This window comes from Gekko japonicus, unplaced genomic scaffold (genome assembly GCF_001447785.1).
Source record: "Gekko japonicus isolate JY-2015 unplaced genomic scaffold, Gekko_japonicus_V1.1 scaffold170, whole genome shotgun sequence".
Classification (NCBI taxonomy): domain Eukaryota; kingdom Metazoa; phylum Chordata; class Lepidosauria; order Squamata; family Gekkonidae; genus Gekko; species Gekko japonicus.
The window spans coordinates 161,593-181,746 of NW_015160212.1; the positions used below are offsets into that span (position 1 = coordinate 161,593).

The 20,154-nt window shown below is 47.7% G+C and overlaps 1 protein-coding gene across 3 annotated transcripts in view; it reads left to right on the plus strand.

The window, feature by feature from the left end:
- The window catches only part of CARM1 (coactivator associated arginine methyltransferase 1), an 89,720-nt gene that overhangs the window by 24,429 nt on the left and 45,137 nt on the right, over positions 1–20,154 (plus strand). For all 3 annotated transcript variants that reach the window (XM_015409915.1, XM_015409924.1, XM_015409932.1), the window contains exons 2-5: positions 5,061–5,186; positions 11,613–11,719; positions 12,382–12,486; positions 17,038–17,148. In XM_015409915.1, coding sequence (XP_015265401.1) covers positions 5,061–5,186; positions 11,613–11,719; positions 12,382–12,486; positions 17,038–17,148 — 449 coding nt within the window. The remainder of the gene's footprint in view (positions 1–5,060; positions 5,187–11,612; positions 11,720–12,381; positions 12,487–17,037; positions 17,149–20,154) is intronic.

Consider the following 20,154-nt stretch of genomic DNA (forward strand, 5'->3'; position numbering starts at 1 on the left):
TGTCTTTCACATGAGTCTATTGAAGAAGGATCCTGGACCGTCTCCTTGGAGACCAGAGACTACTCCTCCTCCGCCTGTCATATTGGAAGGGGATGAACATTTTGAAATAGCTGATATCCTTGATTGTAAAGTGAAACGTGGTAAACTCTGGTACCTTATCGAATGGGTTGATTTCGGTCCCCAGCACCGCGAATGGGTGGAAGAAGGGGATATTCGGGCCCCTTACCTGATCCGTAGTTTCCACAGAAGGTTCCCGGACAAACCGGGAGGTCTCCCGCCCAGCCCGGGAGGTCTCCCGCCCAGGCCGGGAGGTGTGTTGTAAGTGTATTTTAAGGGGGGCAGTATGTCAGCATGCTGCCATTCTGTTTTCTGTGACCTCTGTGTACATATCCTTTCCCTGTTGCACCCGGCTTGTTTTCTATCATCCTGCTCCTGCGTTGGAATGCACAAGATAACTGCTGGAGGTTGTGTGGGGGAGAAGATGCTGTAATGCTTGCCTATTGATTTTCCCAGGACTACTGCACCTGTGTTTTGTCTGATGTTCTGCCTGGTTCTCATGTACTGGGCGCGCAACCGTTTCCTTAGCCCGCCAGCGGGAAAGTTATTCATTGGATCTGTATCTGTTTGAAGTTCCTTTATTATGCTTGACCTAACTGTGTATCCCCAGTTCTAACAAAGAACGTGTTTGAGTATGTCTTCAACGCTTTGAAATAAATTTTGCTTTTCTTTAAAACGTGGATTTATTCTCGATGCTTGGGGATCCAACACCAGGAAAGAAACCCCGGGGAGAGCCATTTTTGAGACTCCTTTTGATTTACTAAAATTTTTAGCTTGTGAACAGAAGAGCTGGCCAGGACCAAGAGGCTGGGGCTGAAAGCGTTTGGAAGCTGTGATACAGTGTAGTGTAGAGGTTAGAGTGTCTGACACGGGTTCGAATCCCCACTCTGCTGTGGAAGCTTGCTGGGCGATCTTGGGCCAGTCACACTCTCTGCCTAACCTGCTGCACAGGATTGTTGCGAAGGTTAAAATGGAGAAGAGGAGAACAATGTAAGCTGCTTTGTGTCCCTGTTGAGAAGAAAGATGGAGTATAAATGAAATAAATAAAATGAGGAGGTTGTGTATGAAGAAGAAAAAGAAGGAAAGATTTTATTTATTTATTTATTTATTTATTATTTTATTTTATTTTTTGTATTTATACCCTGCCCTCCCCGCAAGTGGGCTCAGGGCGGCTTAAAAGAGATTTATACCCTGTCCTTCACTACTTGAAGGAGTCTCAGAGCGGCTTACAAACTCCTTTCCCTTCCCCTCCCCACAATGGACACCCACCCTGTGAGGTAAGTGGGGCTGAGAGAGCTCTCTTGAGGACTACTCGTGAGAGAACAGCTCTGAAAGGACTTGTAAATGACCCAAGGTCACACCTGCAGCTGCGTGTGGAGGAGTGGGGACTCAAACCCGGTTCTCCCAGATTAGAGTCCGGGCTCCTCACCACTACACCAAACTATGACCTTACAAGTTTTGGGCCCGGACTCGATGCAGAGCAGAGGAAAGGGGGAATCTGGGTCTGAACCTGAGATGCGACAGAAACAGGAAAGCCGCCCCCGCCCCCCCCCGGCTATATACCACCTTTGGGGGGGGGTTAGGCCCCAGGAGGACAGGAAGAAACATCTGTTAACATCTATTATGAATGCCTACCGGGAATGTTCAGGTTGTGTTTGTGGATGTGGTTGCGAGATTCCGGAATGAATAATGTGTAGTTTGAGCACTTTAATGTTTGAATGGGTTTTAAATTGTATATTATGTTTTTAACTGTACTAAAGTATTGATGTTTTATTAGCAAGTTTTTTCTTGCCATGTAAGCCGCCCTGAGCCCCACGGGGAAGGGCGGGGTATAAATTTAATAATAAATAAATAAATAAATAAAGATGTGGATTATCAGTGCTCCCGTCCGACTGTCCAGACCTGCTGGAATGCTCCCAGTCTTTCTAAACTTCGGTTGAAACTGCCCACAATCGGGGAGGTGATGGAATACAGGCTCTGAGTCCTGTAGAAGTCATCAAGTTGTACACCCAGGGGTGTATCCTGCAGTTGATATAACGCAGGGGTTCTCAAACTTGTCGAAGAGGGAACCTGCTTCTGAGCTTGCTCGGCACTTAACTCCTTCCTACTTCCCCCTTCCCCAGCATAAGATACAAGAATCTCATATCTGTTGACACGGCAACAATTTATATTTTATATGTTTTAACATTAATAACTATCTGGCAACACTGAGCAACATGGCCGTTCCGGTGTGCAAAGGCAAACCCAGATCTGTCACTGAGTCTCCCCGTGCTGCCTTTCCAAGATCACCCTGTGCCGCCTCCTCTGCCTTCTTGGCCTTGTGACCCATCTGTGAGTGAGTGGGCGACCCACTTTTGGGTCCTGGTCCACAGTTTGAGAACCACTGTTCCCTCTTAAGCTGAGTGAGTGTGAGCTAGCTCACAGTTTTTTAGCCTCCGGCCCACACATTTTTGTCTCAGCTCAGGAAGGAGGGCTCCAGAGCAAACTAATTTACACAGTAGCCAAATCGCTCGCTCACAACTTTAAGGCCAGTAGCTCACAAAGTAGAATTTTTGCTCACAAAACTCCACAGCTTAGAGGGAGCATTGACTGGTATAGTAGCTTCAGTCTGACCAACAGAAGAAAAAAAAAGACACCACGGAGATTGATTCTGTTTTCTCCAGAGCGATGTGGATTTTCTTTTAAAAACGGAGGGGGGGGGGGGCTGAGAAGAAATGGACTTTTAGGGGCAGGAACAGATGGAAGAACTGGTATGCCTCACTCAACCTGCATCACCATGGTGTGGTGTTGTGCTGTATGCCTGATGGACCTCTGCTCCATATCTATATATCTAAATCCGCACCTGGGGGGCAGGGAGATTTTCCTGCGCACGTGGGGCAATGCCCAGGTGTGCAGAAAAATCTGAAAACTGTAAAAAAAAATATAGGGGGGATATTTAAATCCCCCAAAAGGTAACTGAGCGCCCCCTGCGCATGCACAGGGAACGCTCTTAGAACGGCTTCACCGCCGCCGCCAGAGAAGGGGAGGTGGTGGTGGGAGATGGCTTGGCCAGCCGGCGGCTATAAGCCACACATCCCTCGCCGCCACCACCTGGGGGGGAGGGCAAAGGTTTGGCGGGCCGAGCTCGGAGCCACACAGGCCTCACCGTCGGGGCCAGGCAGGGGGCGGGGAAGAAGGCTTACCTGCGATGGCTTCCTCCTTCTTGACAAGTAAGGGGAGGGAGGGGGGAAGGAGAAAGGTTGGCGGGCTGGCCTCACCGCCGCCACTGGGGGTGGAGGGAGGGAGGGAGGGAGAAGGATAGGTTCACCTGTTGCCATTTCTACAGGGACTTCTTTCTCTACCTTCTCTGTCTGATGCATAATTTTGTGAACCTCTGTCATGTCACCCCTCAAACATCATTTCTCCAAGCTAAAGATCCCTCACCTCTTTAACTGATTCTGTGAACTTGGCCAGATCACGGGGGTGTGTGTGTGACCTGAGTGCTTAGTTCTCTTGGCCATTTTCTTACACACCCAGGGAACTGCCGATTGCTACTTTGGGGTCAGAAAGCAATTTTTCTCCAGGCCAGTTTGGCCAGGTGTCAGGTTCCTGGTTAAATCAGTTCTCAACACCAGCCAGTTTTTAGAAAGCTAACTAGAGATGTAAAATTTCCGGAGATTTTTAAGCTCGGAAAAAACCTTGGTTTTTTTCCAGGAAAAAACGGAAATTTTCGGGAAAATAGAAAAAAATGCTAGCACTTCTTTTTTCTTTTCCAGATTGAAAGTCATTCTGTTACTTTAGGAACATAAAATATGACTATGGACATTTTTACTTGGCATGAAATTATCACAATTAGCATATTAAAAATATAGTGTATCCAAACAATTATTACAAACAGAATATCCACCCACATCCAAAAACAAAACTGAAACCTTTTCTTGTGACAATAGCACCTCCTAAAGAAAGAAATGCATCTTGTTCTTGCATCAGAGTGTTCAGTTTGTAACCTAGGACTTGCTTGTTCCTCAGTGCACAGAAATTAGATCAATCTGATACCATGCATATTTTTTAGAAATTATTTGGAAAATATTTGAACATCTTGTCTTAAAATATTTTATTCATCATGTTAAAATAAAACATTCCATAATCAATTTTTTTTCCTTTACTTTTTTTCAATTTTTCCAGTTTTTCGGAAAAAACAAAAAAAGCCTTCAGGGGGAAAACGGGGGACGGGGATGTTTTTTTCTAAATTTTTCCAGTTTTTTCCTGAGCCTTCACATCTCTAAAGCTAACTTTATTGAGACAGTTGATAGACACCATCCTGGACACATCTGTTGTTAGGACTGAAGTTAAACGTGGGAAGGTTGTAGATATAGTGGATTCAAGTAAAGGCACTAAAGATCAAGACCCAATCACCCCACGGTATTTGCCCTCCAGAACTAACCGTCAGCTTCCCCCCCCCCTTCCCCCATAGGCACGTAGCCTTTACCTAGTGAGGAAAACAGGATCACAGACATTTGAGAAGCCAGGACATTTGACATCACTAAGGTGACAAGCCCCCGCCCCCCACATCAAAGAGAGCGATAGAGGAACCTCCTCTCCCAATGACAGGCGTGCTGTAAAATGCAAAATGCACAGGGAGCCTGACACAAGGGATCATGGAGGGTTTTGTGGATCATCGGTCACTGCGGGTGTGGAGGGGGAGGTATTTGTGAGTTTCCTGCATTGTGCAAGGGGTTGGACTAGATGACCCTGGAGGCCCCTTCCGACTCTATGGTTCTATGATTCTTTCTTCATAGGGAAAGTGTTCCACCCCCTTAATCATTTTAGTTGCCCGTTTCTGCATCTTTTCCAAGGCTATAATATCTTTTTTTGAGGTGTGGTGACCAGTTCTGTGCACAGTATTCCAAGTGAGGCCGCACCATTGATTGATACAGGGTATAGATGGCTTCTTATAAATAAATTCATGTGAAACGTGTAACGCCGTGGACTTCTCTGTCTCCTCCTTCTTTCTCCCTCCACAGAAGACGACGTTTGCGTGTTCAAGTGTTCTGTGTCGAAGGAGACGGAGTGCAGCCGAGTCGGCAAGCAGTCCTTCATCATCACGCTGGGATGTAATAGTGTCCTTATACAGTTTGCGACGCCAAGCGGTAGGTCACCGGTAGATTTGCGTTGGGTTTGCTCGGAGCCGCGGTGCTAGGGAAGACACAGCATTGCTGCGGGAGAGAGGCTGGACGCTCCACCCCCTCCAGTGCGTACCATCCTCAAGGTGGAAAGGTTCTTTCTGGTTGTACGGTTGACTAACCCCCCGCCCCTCGGGCCGGATTTGTGTGTTGTCTTCCTACAAAGGAGATTCTGTACAGCTGATCTTTTCAGAGGGCAGCGGTGTTGGACCACAGCAGAACAGCTCGATTTGGGTCCCGTAGAGTTGTGGGAAGGCCGCAGCCGACTTATGGCAGCCCCATAGGGTTTTCAAGGCAAGAAACGTTGAGTGGCGGTCTGCTATTGCCTGCCTCTGTGGAGCAATCCCTGGACTTCCATGGTGGCCCTCCCACCCAAGTACTAACCAAGGTTCACAGCAGAACAGCTCGATTTGGGTCCCGTAGCGCCTTGGTGGTTGTGGGAAGCGCCCTTGGGTCGCAGCCAACGTATGGCAGCCCCATAGTGTTTTCAAGGCAAGCAACGTTCCACGGTGACCTCCCAACCAAGTACCAGCTCCCATCCAAATACTAACCAGGACCTGCTTAGCTTCCAAGATCTGACAAGATCAGGGTCGCCTGGGGACATCCTTAGACACCAGCAAGCATTTGGGGGTAGAAGGTTTCAAGAGTCAATCCTTCCTTCATCAGAGACCTAAATGTGTCGAATATGTGGCTCCAAAGATGTCATTGGACGGTGGTCTCTGTGTGGGAAGAAATAAAAGCGAAACATGTAACATGGCTAGAAATGCTGAAACAAAGGGGAAGAGACGCCTTTTTATTTTATGAATTTTATACATTTTAATTTATTTTATTGTGGGGGGGGAGAAATTGAAACACATGTAACATTTTATGCGTAACGTACGTCATCTTTACAGTGTTAGGAAGCAGACAGTCATGATGTAAAACGTTTATCCACAATTACAGTTCCAGGTGGGGCAGCCGTGCTGGTCTGAAGCAGTAGAATAAATGTAGAGTCCAGCGGGGGCACCTTTAAGACCAACGAAGGTCTATTCAAGGTATGAGCTTCCGTGTGCAAATACACTGGAATGGAAGGTGGAGTCCAGGTGGTCAGCTGGGTTGGTCTGAAGCAACAGAACAGATTCAGAGTCTGCCTGCTCTGCCTCCCATGCCAGTGTATCTGAGGAAGGTGTGCCCTTGCACACGAAACCTCACACCTTGAATAAACCTTTGCTGGTCTTAAAGGTGGGAGGGAGGCTGGGAGGGGGGGGTGCAAAGGAAAACCCACATGGGTGGACTGGAGAGCGAGCGGTGCAGTACTGGGCAGAGGCTCCCACGCTGCTTGACTGCTGCAGGTGAGGTTGTTCCACCATGCTGAAGCCACATTAGGAAAGGCTCCGCCCACTCCCCCCCCAAGTAGTTTACTGTTCCCTCCCTCGCACATAAGAGCCTTGGATGGGCCGCTTCCGCCCCCTGGGCCTTATGTTTGACACCCCTGTTGTGGTGGTTTTGAAATGAGACAATTAGTTATGATGTATCTATAACACATTAGAATAGCCTTAGGCACCTGGTAGGCCTGTCTAGCCCTGACCTGAATGGCCCAGGCTAGACTGATCTCGTCGGACCTCGGAAGCCAAGTAGGGTCAGCCCTGGTTAATATTTGGATGGGAGACCAGCAAGGAAGTCCAGGGTCTCTACACAGAGGCAGGCAGGCAATGGCGAAATCCGTTTGTCTGTTGCCTTGAAAACCCTACAGGGTTGCCATAAATTGAAGTGACTTGAGGGCAAAGAAACCCAAACAGCCCTGTCTAAATAGCTCAGCCTTGCTCTGCCACTGAGGCGCAGCTAAAATGATATGCTGAGGAAGGCCATCCCACCTCAGGAGCCACAACTGAAAAGGCCCTGTGTGGGCAGATGCTGATCTAGTCTGGCTGCAGGGCGGCTCTCTTAAGCAGACCATGGTCTTGGACTGAAGCTGCCACCCAGGGGTGTGTTGGGAAAGGCGCTTCTCAAGATATGAGGGTCCTTGGCTGGGAAGGCCACTATGTAGGTCGTAACCAGTACATTACGGTGGATCTAGAAACAAACGTGATTGGGTTTTTTATGTCGGCAGGTTGTCTCTCTTCACATCAGTCCAAAACCAAGAGAGGGAGAGCCAGTTTGGTGTAGTGGTTAGGAGCGCAGACTCTAATTTGGGAGAACTGGGTTTGATCCCCCACTCCTCCGTATGCAGCTGCTAGGTGACCTCGGGCCAGTCACAGTTCTCTCGGAGCTATTCTATCAAGAGCAGTTTCTCTCAGAGCTCTCTCAGCTCCACCTACTTCATAGGGTGTCTGTTGTGGGGAGAGGAAGAGGAGGAGATTGTCAGCTGCTCTGAGACTCCGAGTGAAGGGCGGGGTATAAATCCAATCTCCTCTTCTTCCTCTTCTCTCAAGCAGCTGTTTTCCCTCTGCCAAATCTTTCTGTACTGACCGCCCCCCCACCCCCCCATAATTTACAGTGTGCACGTCCAGTTCGTTTGCATTTGTTTAACTGTGCTTTCGAGATTTGTGTATTCCAAAATTGAGGGATAGGGGAGAGTAAAGATAGCCGATCAACATGGCAAAGAATTCTGTAGAACATGAATCTGCTTAGGGCAATGGAAGACGTAACCATGTTAGATTTTATAACTTTTGTACAGTATCGAAGGCCAGGAACTGGGAAGTTGTTTTAAAACAGCAGCTGAAGTCTGCGGAGTTTAATCAATGAATTGATTAAACTCCCCCTTTCAACACGAAGAGTAGCATCTGGCACGTGAAATCTGTTTTCTGATGGTTGTACTTAATGTGGTGCACCCATATGTTTGTGGGACTTGGATGGGAGACCTCCAAGGAATACCAGAGGTGGGAGGGGTGCAGGCCTTATTCAGCCACCTCTCTGAATATCCTCCAGGCCCCCAGTAGGGAACAGTCACCAGAGGTCACTATGACTTCCAGGTGCACATACACTCACGTGCGCGCACACACACACACACATATGAAAAATATTTTTAAAAACCTCAAAAGGAAAGGAAAAAGAAAGGGTAGAGTAGACCTGGCCGTCTGCAGAGGAGCTCCTTTGCATTATAGTGACTGGGAAACGGTGACGTTGTTTGGGATCAGTAGCACCACATGATGCACCTGCTGACAGGTCGTATCATTTCAGATTGCAAGGGTAGGGTAGAATGCTTCACCCATGTTAAAAAAAAAAAATGAAACTTCTTCCGCATAGTATGCAGGCATGCCAGATTCCTTCCATAGATCCAGGTTGGTCTGAAGCAACAGAACAAAGTTGGAGTCTAGTGTCACCTTTAAGACCAACAAAATTTAATCCTGGGTGTGAGCTTTTGTGTGCGTGCACGCTTCTTCAGATCCTGAAGAAGATTTGAAGAAGTGTGCATGCACACAAAAAACGTATACCCAGAATTTAACTTTGTTGGTCTTAAAGGTGCCACTGGACTCAGACTTCATTAGATTCCTTTCATATACAGCTCTTTCCTCTCTATCTGTGGGAAAGGACATCTGCCATTATGGTTTACTGGAAACAGAGGTAGTTATCTTTAGGCTGACTTTATCAGTCTAGCAGACTGGGCGGTGGCAGAGCTGGGCTGTGTCTTGGGAGTTTGAGTGTTCTGGCTTTTTAAATTCCAAGCAGACATTTCTGCCCCTTTGCTGTCTGTAAGTGGGAAAAGCGATCCAGCTACACCTTTCAGAGAGTTTCTCAGGAGGAATGTAATCAAAGATAGGAGAGTCAGAAATACGAGGGAAGGGGAGACAAAGTTTAGACCATGGAAAAATAATTTCAGACTTCTTGTAAGGCACATTAGATGGTGTCTCATTTGGGGTTTCCCCACCCGCTTTCTGTATTTTGACCCCCTGGGGTCCAAAAGAGAACCAGTATGGCTGCAGCGGTGCCTAGTGAGCACAGATCAGATGGATGAGGCGGCAGTATCATACTTCAGATGGGGTTATGGAGTTGGGGAGGAGCTCTTTTACTCAATTAATAAAGTCTGCAACATTTGTATCCTGCCTTTGTGCGTGTAAAACCGTTAAAATCAACCCCCCCACACACATATCATTAAAAAAAATTAAAAACAGACTTAAAATACGTACAGGATATAAAATCGTATGTACAGGATATAAAAACCTGAAAAAACACTGGTTAGGAGGAGGTATCACCAATGAAACAAAAAAGGCCTAACCTGCTGGTGGAAGACGGCAACCGAAGGGGACGGATGAATATCCTCGGTGGGGCGGAGTTCTGCAGCTGTGGTGCCCCAGCCAAGAAAGCCCTCTTCTGGGTTGCCACTAGGGTTACCAAGTACCTATCTTCGATTCGGTGGGGGACACATGGTTCCCAGCCAGAACATCCCTCAGTGTAACACTCCCCCGCCGCACCATGCTGTCGCCCAGACATTACGCCAGCACGCTGGGCACGTAGCTGGGCGATGCTCTGGCGATGGAGCTGGTACCATCAAGTTTCTGGGCGACTGCATGGTGCGGTGTGTTTGTTTTCCGCGGGGGAATGTTCCTGACAAGAAGTATGTGTCCCCCGCCGATTCAAGGTAGGTACTTGGTAAGCCTAGTTGCCACCCACCTAGGCTCCGAAGTTAGGGATACCTGAAGCAGCGCCTCTGAAGGCGACAGTAGCGGCTGGGCAGGTTCATAAGGGCCAAGGCAGTCCTTGAGGTATGCTGATATAGGGCTTCCAAGGTTAAGACCAACACCTCCAGGGTCATCTAGTCCAACCCCCTGCACAATGCAGGGAATTCACAAATACCTCCCCCTCCACAGCCTCAGTGACCTCCGTTCCACACCCAGAAGGTGACACAAAAACCTCCAGGATCCCCAGTCAAAGTGGCCTGGAGAAAAGTTGCTTCCTGACCCCAAAGTGGTGATCGGCATCTTGCTGGGCGTGTAAGAAAGGGCCATGAGAACTAAGCACTGAGGCGACCCTTCCCGCCCTCCCTCTCGTGATCTGCTGTGAGATGGCCATCTAGCCTCTGTTTGAAGACCTCCAAAGGAAGAGAGCCCACCTTGAGTTGTGCTGGGAAACAAACTGGGAACCAGCATAGAAGAGCTAAGACTGGAGTGCCGTGGTCTCTGTTTGGATCAGAAAGGACCGTGGCCACTTCTGGGTTAATGTCTGCCAGCTAGCCGTGAAGAAATGTTAGGTTGGGTGCAGAGCTGTGAAATTCCAAGCTGTTCTCCTGGGAACACCTTAATGTGAACTGGATGGATTTTCTGACTGGGTGAGCTAGTGCCTTAGCCGTGGCACATTTGGGGGCTGTATGCCCTCTGGATCCTACAGGAACGCTGTCCCAGGTTCAGAGTTTCTTTATGTTCATGAAACTTGAGAGAGTGCAACTGGAAAAGCGGAGTTCATGCATAATATTTTTGTAAGGAACTTTGTTTAAAAGATGGCTGGGAAAGGGGGGGGGGGAAGCACCAGTATTCATTAAAAACTCTTGAGTATTGGAACCAACGGACGGTTTAGCACCCTGACTGTGCTAATTTTGATTGTAAAATACAGTTTTATGCCATTGTTTGCATCTTGTCTTCTTGATTTCAAACAGAGGTATCGTGATGGCTGGGATTTCTGACCGCATCACATTGGAACACGAGGCATCCTTTTATCTTCTAGTAAAAGGGAGACTCACCAGGAACATGTCTTGATCAGTGTTCCCTCTAAGCTGAGTTAGTGTGAGCTAGCTCACAGTTTTCTAGCCTCCGGTTCACAGGTTTTTTTGTCTCAGCGCAGGAAGGATGGCTCCAGAGCAAACTACGTTTCGCTGTAGCCAAATTGCTCGCTCACAACTTTAATGCCAGTAGCTGACAAAGTAGAATTTTTACTCACAAGACACCCCCCCCCCCCAAATACCCCCCCCCCCAATGATCCCTTCAAGCTGTGGAGTCTCGTGAGCAAAAAATTGGTCTGGAGCCACCCTTCATGAGCTGAGACAAAAATGTGTGAGCCGGAGGCTAAAAAGCTGTGAGCTGGCTCACACTAACTCAGCTTAGAGGGGACACTGGACCCCACAGCTTAGAAGGGAGCCTTGGTCTCGATCACGTTCCCAACTGAAAAACACAATCCTTAACTGATGCCTCACACGTCATATAAAATAGTGATCGCTCGGCCAGGAAAACAACAGAGAATAAAACGAACCCTCTGCTGTTCCAAAAAAAGGGGGGGGGTGAGGCAAAGCTGGAGAACAGAGACATGGGGTGGGGGGGTTGCGCTTGTGCCTCTTTCCCCTCCTCCCACCCCTCCTCCCCCTCCTCCCCATCTGCTTCTCCTTCTGAACCGGAGAGGATGTCGCCCACGAGCCAGAGGTTCTGGCCCAGGTCTCAGCGATGACGTTTGAATGCTAAAGTGGCACTTGCTTGGTTCTGTTTTTAGACTTCTGCTCTTTTTATAATATCTTAAAAAACTGCCGGGGCCACAATGTGGAGCAGTCTGTGTTCAGTGAGCGTACCGAGGAATCGTCTGCTGTGCAGTACTTCCAGGTAAGTGGGGACATCGATGTGGGGTTTTTTTTGGGTTAAGGGGAGGCACTGTGTTAAAAGACAAACAAAAAAACTGTGTACCAAAAGTTGAGTGACTGTGCATGTATAAATGGCAGATTAACCTGTTCAGATGTTTTTGGCATTTAGGGAGGAGGGCTGGAATTCTGAGGGCGGAGTGTGAAAGAGATACGTTACAGACTGGGTTATGGGAGGAATAGTGGATTCCAGGCGTCTGTAATCCCATACTCCTTTGGTGTGCTGTAAAGCGCCACAGGAAGTTACCAATATATGTGCAAGGCTCTCTCCACAGTGACAACACAGGCCTCAGCAGTAACCGTATGAATTTGCAGGCCCAAGCCCTGGTTATCAGGGAGACGCTGGGCCACGTAAAACAGCTCTTGTATGCTGCCAGTATTGGTGGATGTGCTCTTTCTGGGTGGTTTCCCCCACAGTATGTGATGGAGTGAGTGAGTGAGAGAGAATGGGTGAGCATTTCTCTTGGCATCTCTTGGGGCAATTAGTCACAGCCTGGTTGGTATGAGGGATATTTCACGTAGCTGTTTAGTCATGTTTTTCTAAAATACAGGGTACGCACACCCTTTTTCTCTGTGAGGTGGTAGGATTTATTTGGTTCATCAGGATCTTTTTGGCTTCTTTTCTAGTTTTATGGATACTTATCCCAGCAACAAAATATGATGCAGGATTATGTCAGAACGGGCACCTACCAGCGCGCAATCTTGCAGAACCACAGTGACTTTAAAGACAAGGTAGGTGGATGGAATCGAACAGCCCCTTTTGAGGTCCCTTTGCTGTTGTGACGGGACCGAACGCAGGCCACAGGCCCCTGGTAACGACCTGTGGTTCCGAAAGGGCAACTGGAAATCTCTTCCTTTGCTAAAGGCCATTAGCAGAACGTAATGTTAATAGCAAAACTTAACTCTTCTTAAAAAGAAGTTAACATGATGTATCGTTATATTGTCCATCAGCTGTTGGCTGTTATGATTTCCCTTCTCTGTAATTCTCGCCCTCACGGGGTCTAGTAGATGTTGCTGACGCATCTCCTCCAAGCTCTGGCCAAACTCTGTGCAGCGCCTCCAGAGTGATGACTACCAGTGACGTCATTGCATCAATGGCATTCCCATGGGACACTGCTGTTGGGGGGGGGGCTTCCCCCACTGACCAGCTGGCCAGCAGCAGATGGGCCCCCCCAAAAAAACTGGGGGATCCCCTGTCCCAACCAGAGGGGTCGCAGCCCTAGGTTGAGGGGAAGGCATTTTTTGCATTCCCAGAAGCATTTTTCTTCTAGGACTCGGTCTGTGCTGAAAAACTCTTGGGCTAAGCCCTTGTGAAATCTTGGCACAGAGTGAGCAAGTAGCCATGATGGCTGACAGTAGTGGAGACAGATTCTAGAGGGGTCACCATGTTAATCTACTGCAGCAAAACCAAAAGCAGATCTTGTGCCATTGTAAATATATATATGTATTTATATATATATAAATAACACCACCATCTGAGGACTCTGCTAACCTGCCTTGTATCCATGATGGGGACTATCAAACTTTCACATCTCCTTGATTTTTCCTTCCCCATGAAACATCTTTATATTGTTGAGAGCTTGCCTTTTTTGTTTTGTTTTGGGTGAGTGGAAATACTTTAAAGAAATACCTTAAAGTATTCTTTTCAGCTGAGAACTTTTTTGAGAGAGGGGGATGTTTCACTTCATTCAGTGGGGCCTATTCCCTGGTAAGCTGGTGTCTCTTCTTGTGTTTAATGTATCGTACCCTTCAGTATTCTGGCGAGGCTGGGAAGTCTCTCTGATTTCTTGCTTGCTCTTTTTGCGCTTTATCCAAAGGTTACCTCGGAAGTAAAATCTATTCTTTAATAATTCCTCCCTCTTTTCCTGTACTGTTTCTTACCTAATGAACCTATTCTGTTCGTGGTCTCAGGAAGCCAAGCAATTTGTTTTGTTACGACATTTGGTTTGAATCAGGGCCATAAGGGGGGAGGGTGTCAGATGGCGTCTTTGTCCACGGGCCCATGCTCGCTCTCAGCATGTAGCGCATTCTACTTCAGAGCTGTGGTGATCTGCTATCTGTCGGTCAGGTTACTCTCCTGAGACCTCCAGCGAATTCTTCTCCCACATCAAAATGGCATATTATGAAAAACCCGGAGTGTGTTCTCTTTCTTCCCCACCAGAGAAATCTAGGTCTGATCTTTGGAGGGCTCCGGTGCCTCCTCATGCTCGAGAGCCCTTTTCTAAGCTCTTAGACCTGAGGTAAAGGTTTCTCTTGCTCGAAAGTCAGTCGAATCTGACTCCAGGGGGCGATGTTCATCTCCGTTTCCAAGCCAAAGAGCCAATGCTGTCCAAAGACGTTTCTGTAGTCATGTGGCCGGCATGACTAGACACCCGAGGTGCACGGAACGCTGTTACCTTCCCACCGAAGCAGTATCTATTTATCTATTTGCATTTTCTTGCTTTCGAACTCCTAGGTTGGCAGAAGCTGGGCCAGAGACGGGAGTTCACTCCGTTATGTGGCACTTGGGTCTCGAACTGCTGAACTACCGACCTTCCAGTCTGCAGTTCAGCGTCTTAACCACTGAGCCACCACAGCCCCTTAGACCTGAGGAGCCCTGGGATTATGAGGACATTGTCTACCAGCATTGATCCGGAATGGGTTTTTTCTTTTTTTTGAAGCTCTCATACTTGTTGGCTTCACGACCAAGGCTTACACAAATAACCAGGATAAACAGACACCCCGTTTGAAGTTTGGTTTCAGAATGCTGAATCTCAAGCGAAACGGCATCGAAGAGATTGAGTAATGATCTCGTCCCCAGAGCCTGAAATAGAAGTTACACCTTCCGAAGCCGAAGCTGAAGTTCGGCTTAACCTGTCTGATTGTTGCTGAAATGCGAACCCTCTGTACTATCTTGCAGATAATGCAATTTTGATCTTTTAGTTTGATCTGTGGCATTCACTGGGCTTTATTTGTGTTGTTGTACATCTCGGTGAATTTATACATACACAGTTCAGACACACAACCTTTAGTGTAGTAGATATTTTCCCATGGCCCCTTGCATTTACATTAACTGTGGATGCCAGTCTGGAAGGTTGGTGAGGCCAGTATAATGAACTGGTAGTGCAGGACAGGAGACGGCAGTATCAGCTCTAAATCTCAAGGCAATCCACTGGGCTGTTCTTGCCCTTGAACACAGAGTGACAGCTTTCCACATTGCTTTGCATGGCAACCACTGGGAACATGAACTGCTGGAGGAGACACACGTTCAAGACACTTGGGCTGCCACTGGGATATGGGTTGGTGTTTCAGTTCGTGTTATGTGTTTTTTTTCCTGTTCCCCCTTTTTTGTCACACAATGGGTGCAGTCAGACGGCGTGCTGAAGCGGTTTAAACTGCTCTGGTTCCAATCGGATTATATTTGATCCAGGACAAGTGCGATCCCACTTACCTCCCTCACCGCGCAGCACATCGCTCCCGGGCGTCCACACTACAGGCGCGCAGCAGTGCGTGTCGGCAGTTTTTCCTCCCACTGTTTGTGCATGCGCATAGGCACCCATCCATATAATTGAAATCTTCATGCCAAAAGCATGCCCTGAAGTGAACACTTCCCTTTAAACTTTTACAACAAAACTGGCCTCTGTGAGGTCCCGGACTCATCTAAAGCCTAAAACTAAGCACTGTTTTTTAATTCTTTTAATGCCGGGGTGAAGCTTCGCCCAAGCACATATCGCCGATGCTAAAATAAAACGGCGGACGAAAAGCGGAAGCCTCGGGCTTCCGAGTGGAAGTGGCTCTACACCGGCGGAGGTGCAATCACGTGTCAGGAAAATGCGGCTGGAACCGGAGCACCAGGAAAACACCACTTGGGGACCTGGTAGCAAAATACTCCGGTTTAAAGGGGGTTTGAGCCGGTTGGCAACGGCTAGGAACGGGAGGCAGATGTTGGCTGTGTGATCGCGCGTAAATAGTCCATTTCTAACCGGCACGTATCCCAGCTCAAATGGCCCATCTGAACAAGCCCTCTGTCTTGAACTGTAGGAGTGCTTCTATTGAGCCACTTTTAAAGGGGTGATGGTTACTGGTATGGATACAGTCCTGCACAAAATTAGCTCAAGTTATAGGACAGTCTTCCTGACTTAACACTCCAGCACGTTGCTCCAATAGACCTATAACTGTGGGTGGGGTGGGGGGGGTTCAGCTACCTTTGAGGCTCTCCTCTTCCAGGGGGAGGGGTAGACAATCTGCAAGTTGATTGCCTGAGTTAGCAAGGTGAGCGGAGGTGTCTGCCCTGTGTGTTTCAGATAATCAGTAAGACATCTCGAGTATCCAGGGTACGCTTTCCTGCCACAAAAGCTTCCTGGGGAGGTGGATTAGAATCATGGACATCTAGGGTCATCTAGTCCAACCCCCTGCACTATACAGGAATTTCAGAAATACCTCCCCCCCACAGACCCCCAGTGACCCCTGCTCCATGCTCAGAAGATGACAAAAAACCTCCAGGATCCCCGGCCAAACCGGCCTGGAGAAAAATTGCTTCCTGACCCCAAAGTGGCAATCAGCATTTCCCTTGGCGTGTAAGAAAGGGCCACGAGAACTAAGCACTGAGGCAATCCTCCCTGCCCTCCCTCTCATGATCTACCTAAGTTCACACAATCAGCATTGCTGTCAACGGGCTATCTAGCCTCTGCTTAAAAACCTCCAAAGAAGGAGAGCCCACCACCTCCCGAGGAAGCCTGTTCCACTGAGGAACCACTCTTAAATGTCAGGAAGTTCTTCCTAGTGTTTAGCTGGAAAATTCTTCTGATCTAATTTAATGTAATTCTGGAGCTCCCAAATGGTCATTCTTCTGTACTTCCTTGAGGCAGTGCAAGCTCGCTGTCTGTGGATCTGTGGGGGTAGTCGAACTTGCAGCCAGTGTCCTCTCTCCCCCTGGGCTGCCCGTTATTAGCACCCACGGTTGACTAGACTGCCGAACAAGGAGCATTCACAAGTCAGGCTAGGATTCACGGTTTGTTGAAACTGAATTTCTGTGGGTGATGCTACCCGGGAGGGGCCTGGGTGTCCTCCTTACCGTTCCGCATTGAAAGGAGGCTTCCAAGGGTGGAAGAGGTCTGTCCGTTCTTTCACACCATTGCAATTGCCCGTAAAAGTGGCCTGGTTATAACTTCGTGCCACGTCTAGGGGAAAAAATAGTTCACGCGAAGAGATCACTTGGCGGAGCGGGGCTGGCTTTCACCCGGCGTTCACTGCGAACTTTCGGTGTTTTGCCCATCTACCTTTTCTGTCCCCCCCCCCCTCCAGATTGTATTAGACGTCGGCTGCGGCTCTGGCATCCTGTCCTTTTTCGCAGCTCAAGCTGGAGCAAGAAAAATCTACGCAGTGGAAGCCAGCACGATGGCCCAACATGCAGAGGTCGGTGCATTCTTGGGGCCGATGGGACACAAAGGGCAAGGCTTTGAAGCCGGGGAGAGGGTGGAGTTGAGGGGTCTCCCTTTCGTTGCTGCACCTCTATAGACCGAAGGGAGGCCCGGGTCAGGCACTCGGGTTTGATGGGAGGGCGGGATCGATAGCTTTTCCTTCACACGTTGCCTAGGAAGATTTTGAGAAAACTTGTCACATTTGGGCGTCTTTGAGTACGTTGTCAAATCAGAGGAGAATGATGTAGCTGCCTTGGGTCCCCCTTGGGAAGAAATGAATGGAGAGTGCTGAGTCACTGCTGAGTTATGGTGACCCCTCATGGGGCTTTCAAGGCCAGAGACGTTCAGGGGTGGTTTGCTGTTGCCTGCCTCCAAGTCATGACCCTGGTATTCCTTGGACCTCTCCTGTCCAAATACTACCCAGGGCCAGCCAACCCTGCTTAACTTTCGAGATCCGACAAGATCAGGCTAACCTGTATTATCCAAGTCAGGGTATTGGGGGGATATAAAATAAATAAATAGGAATTTATTTCAATTTATATATTTATAAATAGGAATTTATTTATAAATAGGAATTTATAAATAGGAATAATAATGAGGAAAGGCGGGATATAAAATAAATCATTTTCCCCCCAATGCGTTACGCAATCCATTTCTATTACTCTATAAAATAACATTCCACAATCTTAATAGCTACAAGGAAAACGAGTAAGGCCCCCGTAGTGGCATGTGGCTTCCTGTAGATGCTGTTTTCTAGCGCATTTTGTGATTTTTGAATCCTGTCTCTTATACGGCTACCTTTCTAGCACTATAAAGATTAACCCTCACAACGTGTCCGTAATGGCCTCAGTAAGTCGTTCCTCTGCAAAGTCTGCAGCGGTGCAAACCACACACAGTGAGAATGAGAATCACGGGAATATTCAAAAACTAGAGGATTCTGATGCTACTCTTATAGTGAAGTCTTCAGACCCTGTTTTCTAAATGAGTGGGGGGCTGAGTCCAGCCGTCATGTGTGCTGGAAGTTCACAGCTGCAGAATGTGCCCCTGAATAAGGGCTGTCAAAAAGGAGGGTCAGCCACGTCCATGGAACACCGCAATTCCACATAGTTTTGAGGGCCACTTTATTACAATAAAAGGAAACACCGAAGAGATCTCCAAAACACTATAAGGATATTGGACCAGATGAGCTTTTCTTTATAGGAAACCAAGGCCTGTGTTGCTACTCCCGTCACCTGGTGGAACAATGAATGGTGATCTCATCACCTTTAGTGGAGGTTGAAAATGAATGAATGAATGAATGAACGACCGAACGAACGAACGAACGAATGTTTATTTGCGGTCAAAGGCCATTAATCATAGGAATACATTCTTATAACAGCCAAAGAAATTCATTCCAGCGCAGGAAATTTGTTTAATCATAAAAACCTTAAAATGTTTATAAAATATGACAATCCAAAAAATCTAAGATAAATCTAAAATGTCTAGTAAATATAAAATATAAAATGATTACGAGTCATACAAATAAAAAAAACTAGACATAATCATGCTTCCTATTGTGGAATTTTACCAAGTGGAAGCAGAAGTTGGCTATTTGTCTGGAGACAGTTGGATTTTCATCAATTAAAAGTCTCTCCAGGCAGGTCTTATCTGCATCTACTGATGGTCTGTCCAAAAATAGAGATATAAACTTATCCCTAGAAACTTGATGGAACAGGCATCAAAAGAACATATGAACCATCGATTCCACCTCTCCAATAGAGCAAGTGCAACATCTGTCATCATATGGTTGAATCAGTATTTCTCATTCCAGGCAACATCTGGAAGCCCAGTTCAGTTTGGTGTAGTGGTTAAGTGCGCGGACTCTAATCTGGGAGAACCGGGTTTGATTCCCCACTCCTCCATATTAATCTGTCTGTAGCAATAGAAAACAGCAAGAGTCCAGTAGCGCCTGAAAGACTAACAAAATGTGTGGCAGGGGATGAGCTTTCGTGAGTCGCTGCTCACTTCTTCAGATACAACTAGGATGTGAGTCCCATCTGTCCTTATATCTTGGAGAGTGGAGTGATTCCAGGTGCTGAATGTCAATAGCAGGTGAATGACAACAGCAGGCGTGATTGGATTAGTTGTGATATGCAGAGGGGTAGTAGGTGCAGAGAAAGCATTGGTAAAGAGACAGAAAACCTAGGTCTCGATTCAGTCCAGTATGACACATTGTCTTGAGCTTCATTCTCAGTTGCAGTTCAGCAGTCTCTCTTATCTCCCTTTGAAATCCTTTTGTAAGAGAAGGAAGAAGAGATGTAAAGATGGGTGCAAATGAGCTCTCTCCTCGTCTCATAGACTTGGAGTATTGTAGGTAGGCTCATTGCCACACTGCTCCTGATAAAGCGAACATGGAGGGAGGTGATGGCACGCGTGGCTTGTCAATGGAAGGGACCTTCTCAGCGTGTGTCTTGCACATTGTAGATTTTGCTGTTGAACGATTCCACATCCTTGGCCAGGTTTCACTCACCAAGTCATTTCAGGAGAACAAGGCTCTCCAGAGAGACTTTTCCAGCATGAGTTCTTGCTAGGCAGTGCCAGGGATAGAAACTGTTCCTGAATTTCAGGTGAGCGCATCATGTTGAAATTGTAATTTCTGGGATACACTTCCTCTTCTCAGCCGTGCCGCACTTGAGCCATGGTTCAGAACATGAAATTTAGCGGAGACAGGTCAACTGCAAAACCAGGATGTCAGTATCATCACACCCAGCCAGCTGCAGTGCTGGCTGCCTGACATAATGCGGAACAGCCCATGCATCAGCATTCTCACGGGCGGGCTTCCTCACAAGGGTGCCTATGTCAGAGAATGAGGAGTCCATGCTCTGTTCCCTGCTGAGACCACAAGACGTTACAAGTGTGTTTGGGGGATGCACCTGAAAACCGTCCCACGTGGACTGCAGAGGAACATCTCTGCTCTTTATCAGCTTTATGACTGCCCCACAGCGATGACTGCAACTTTTCC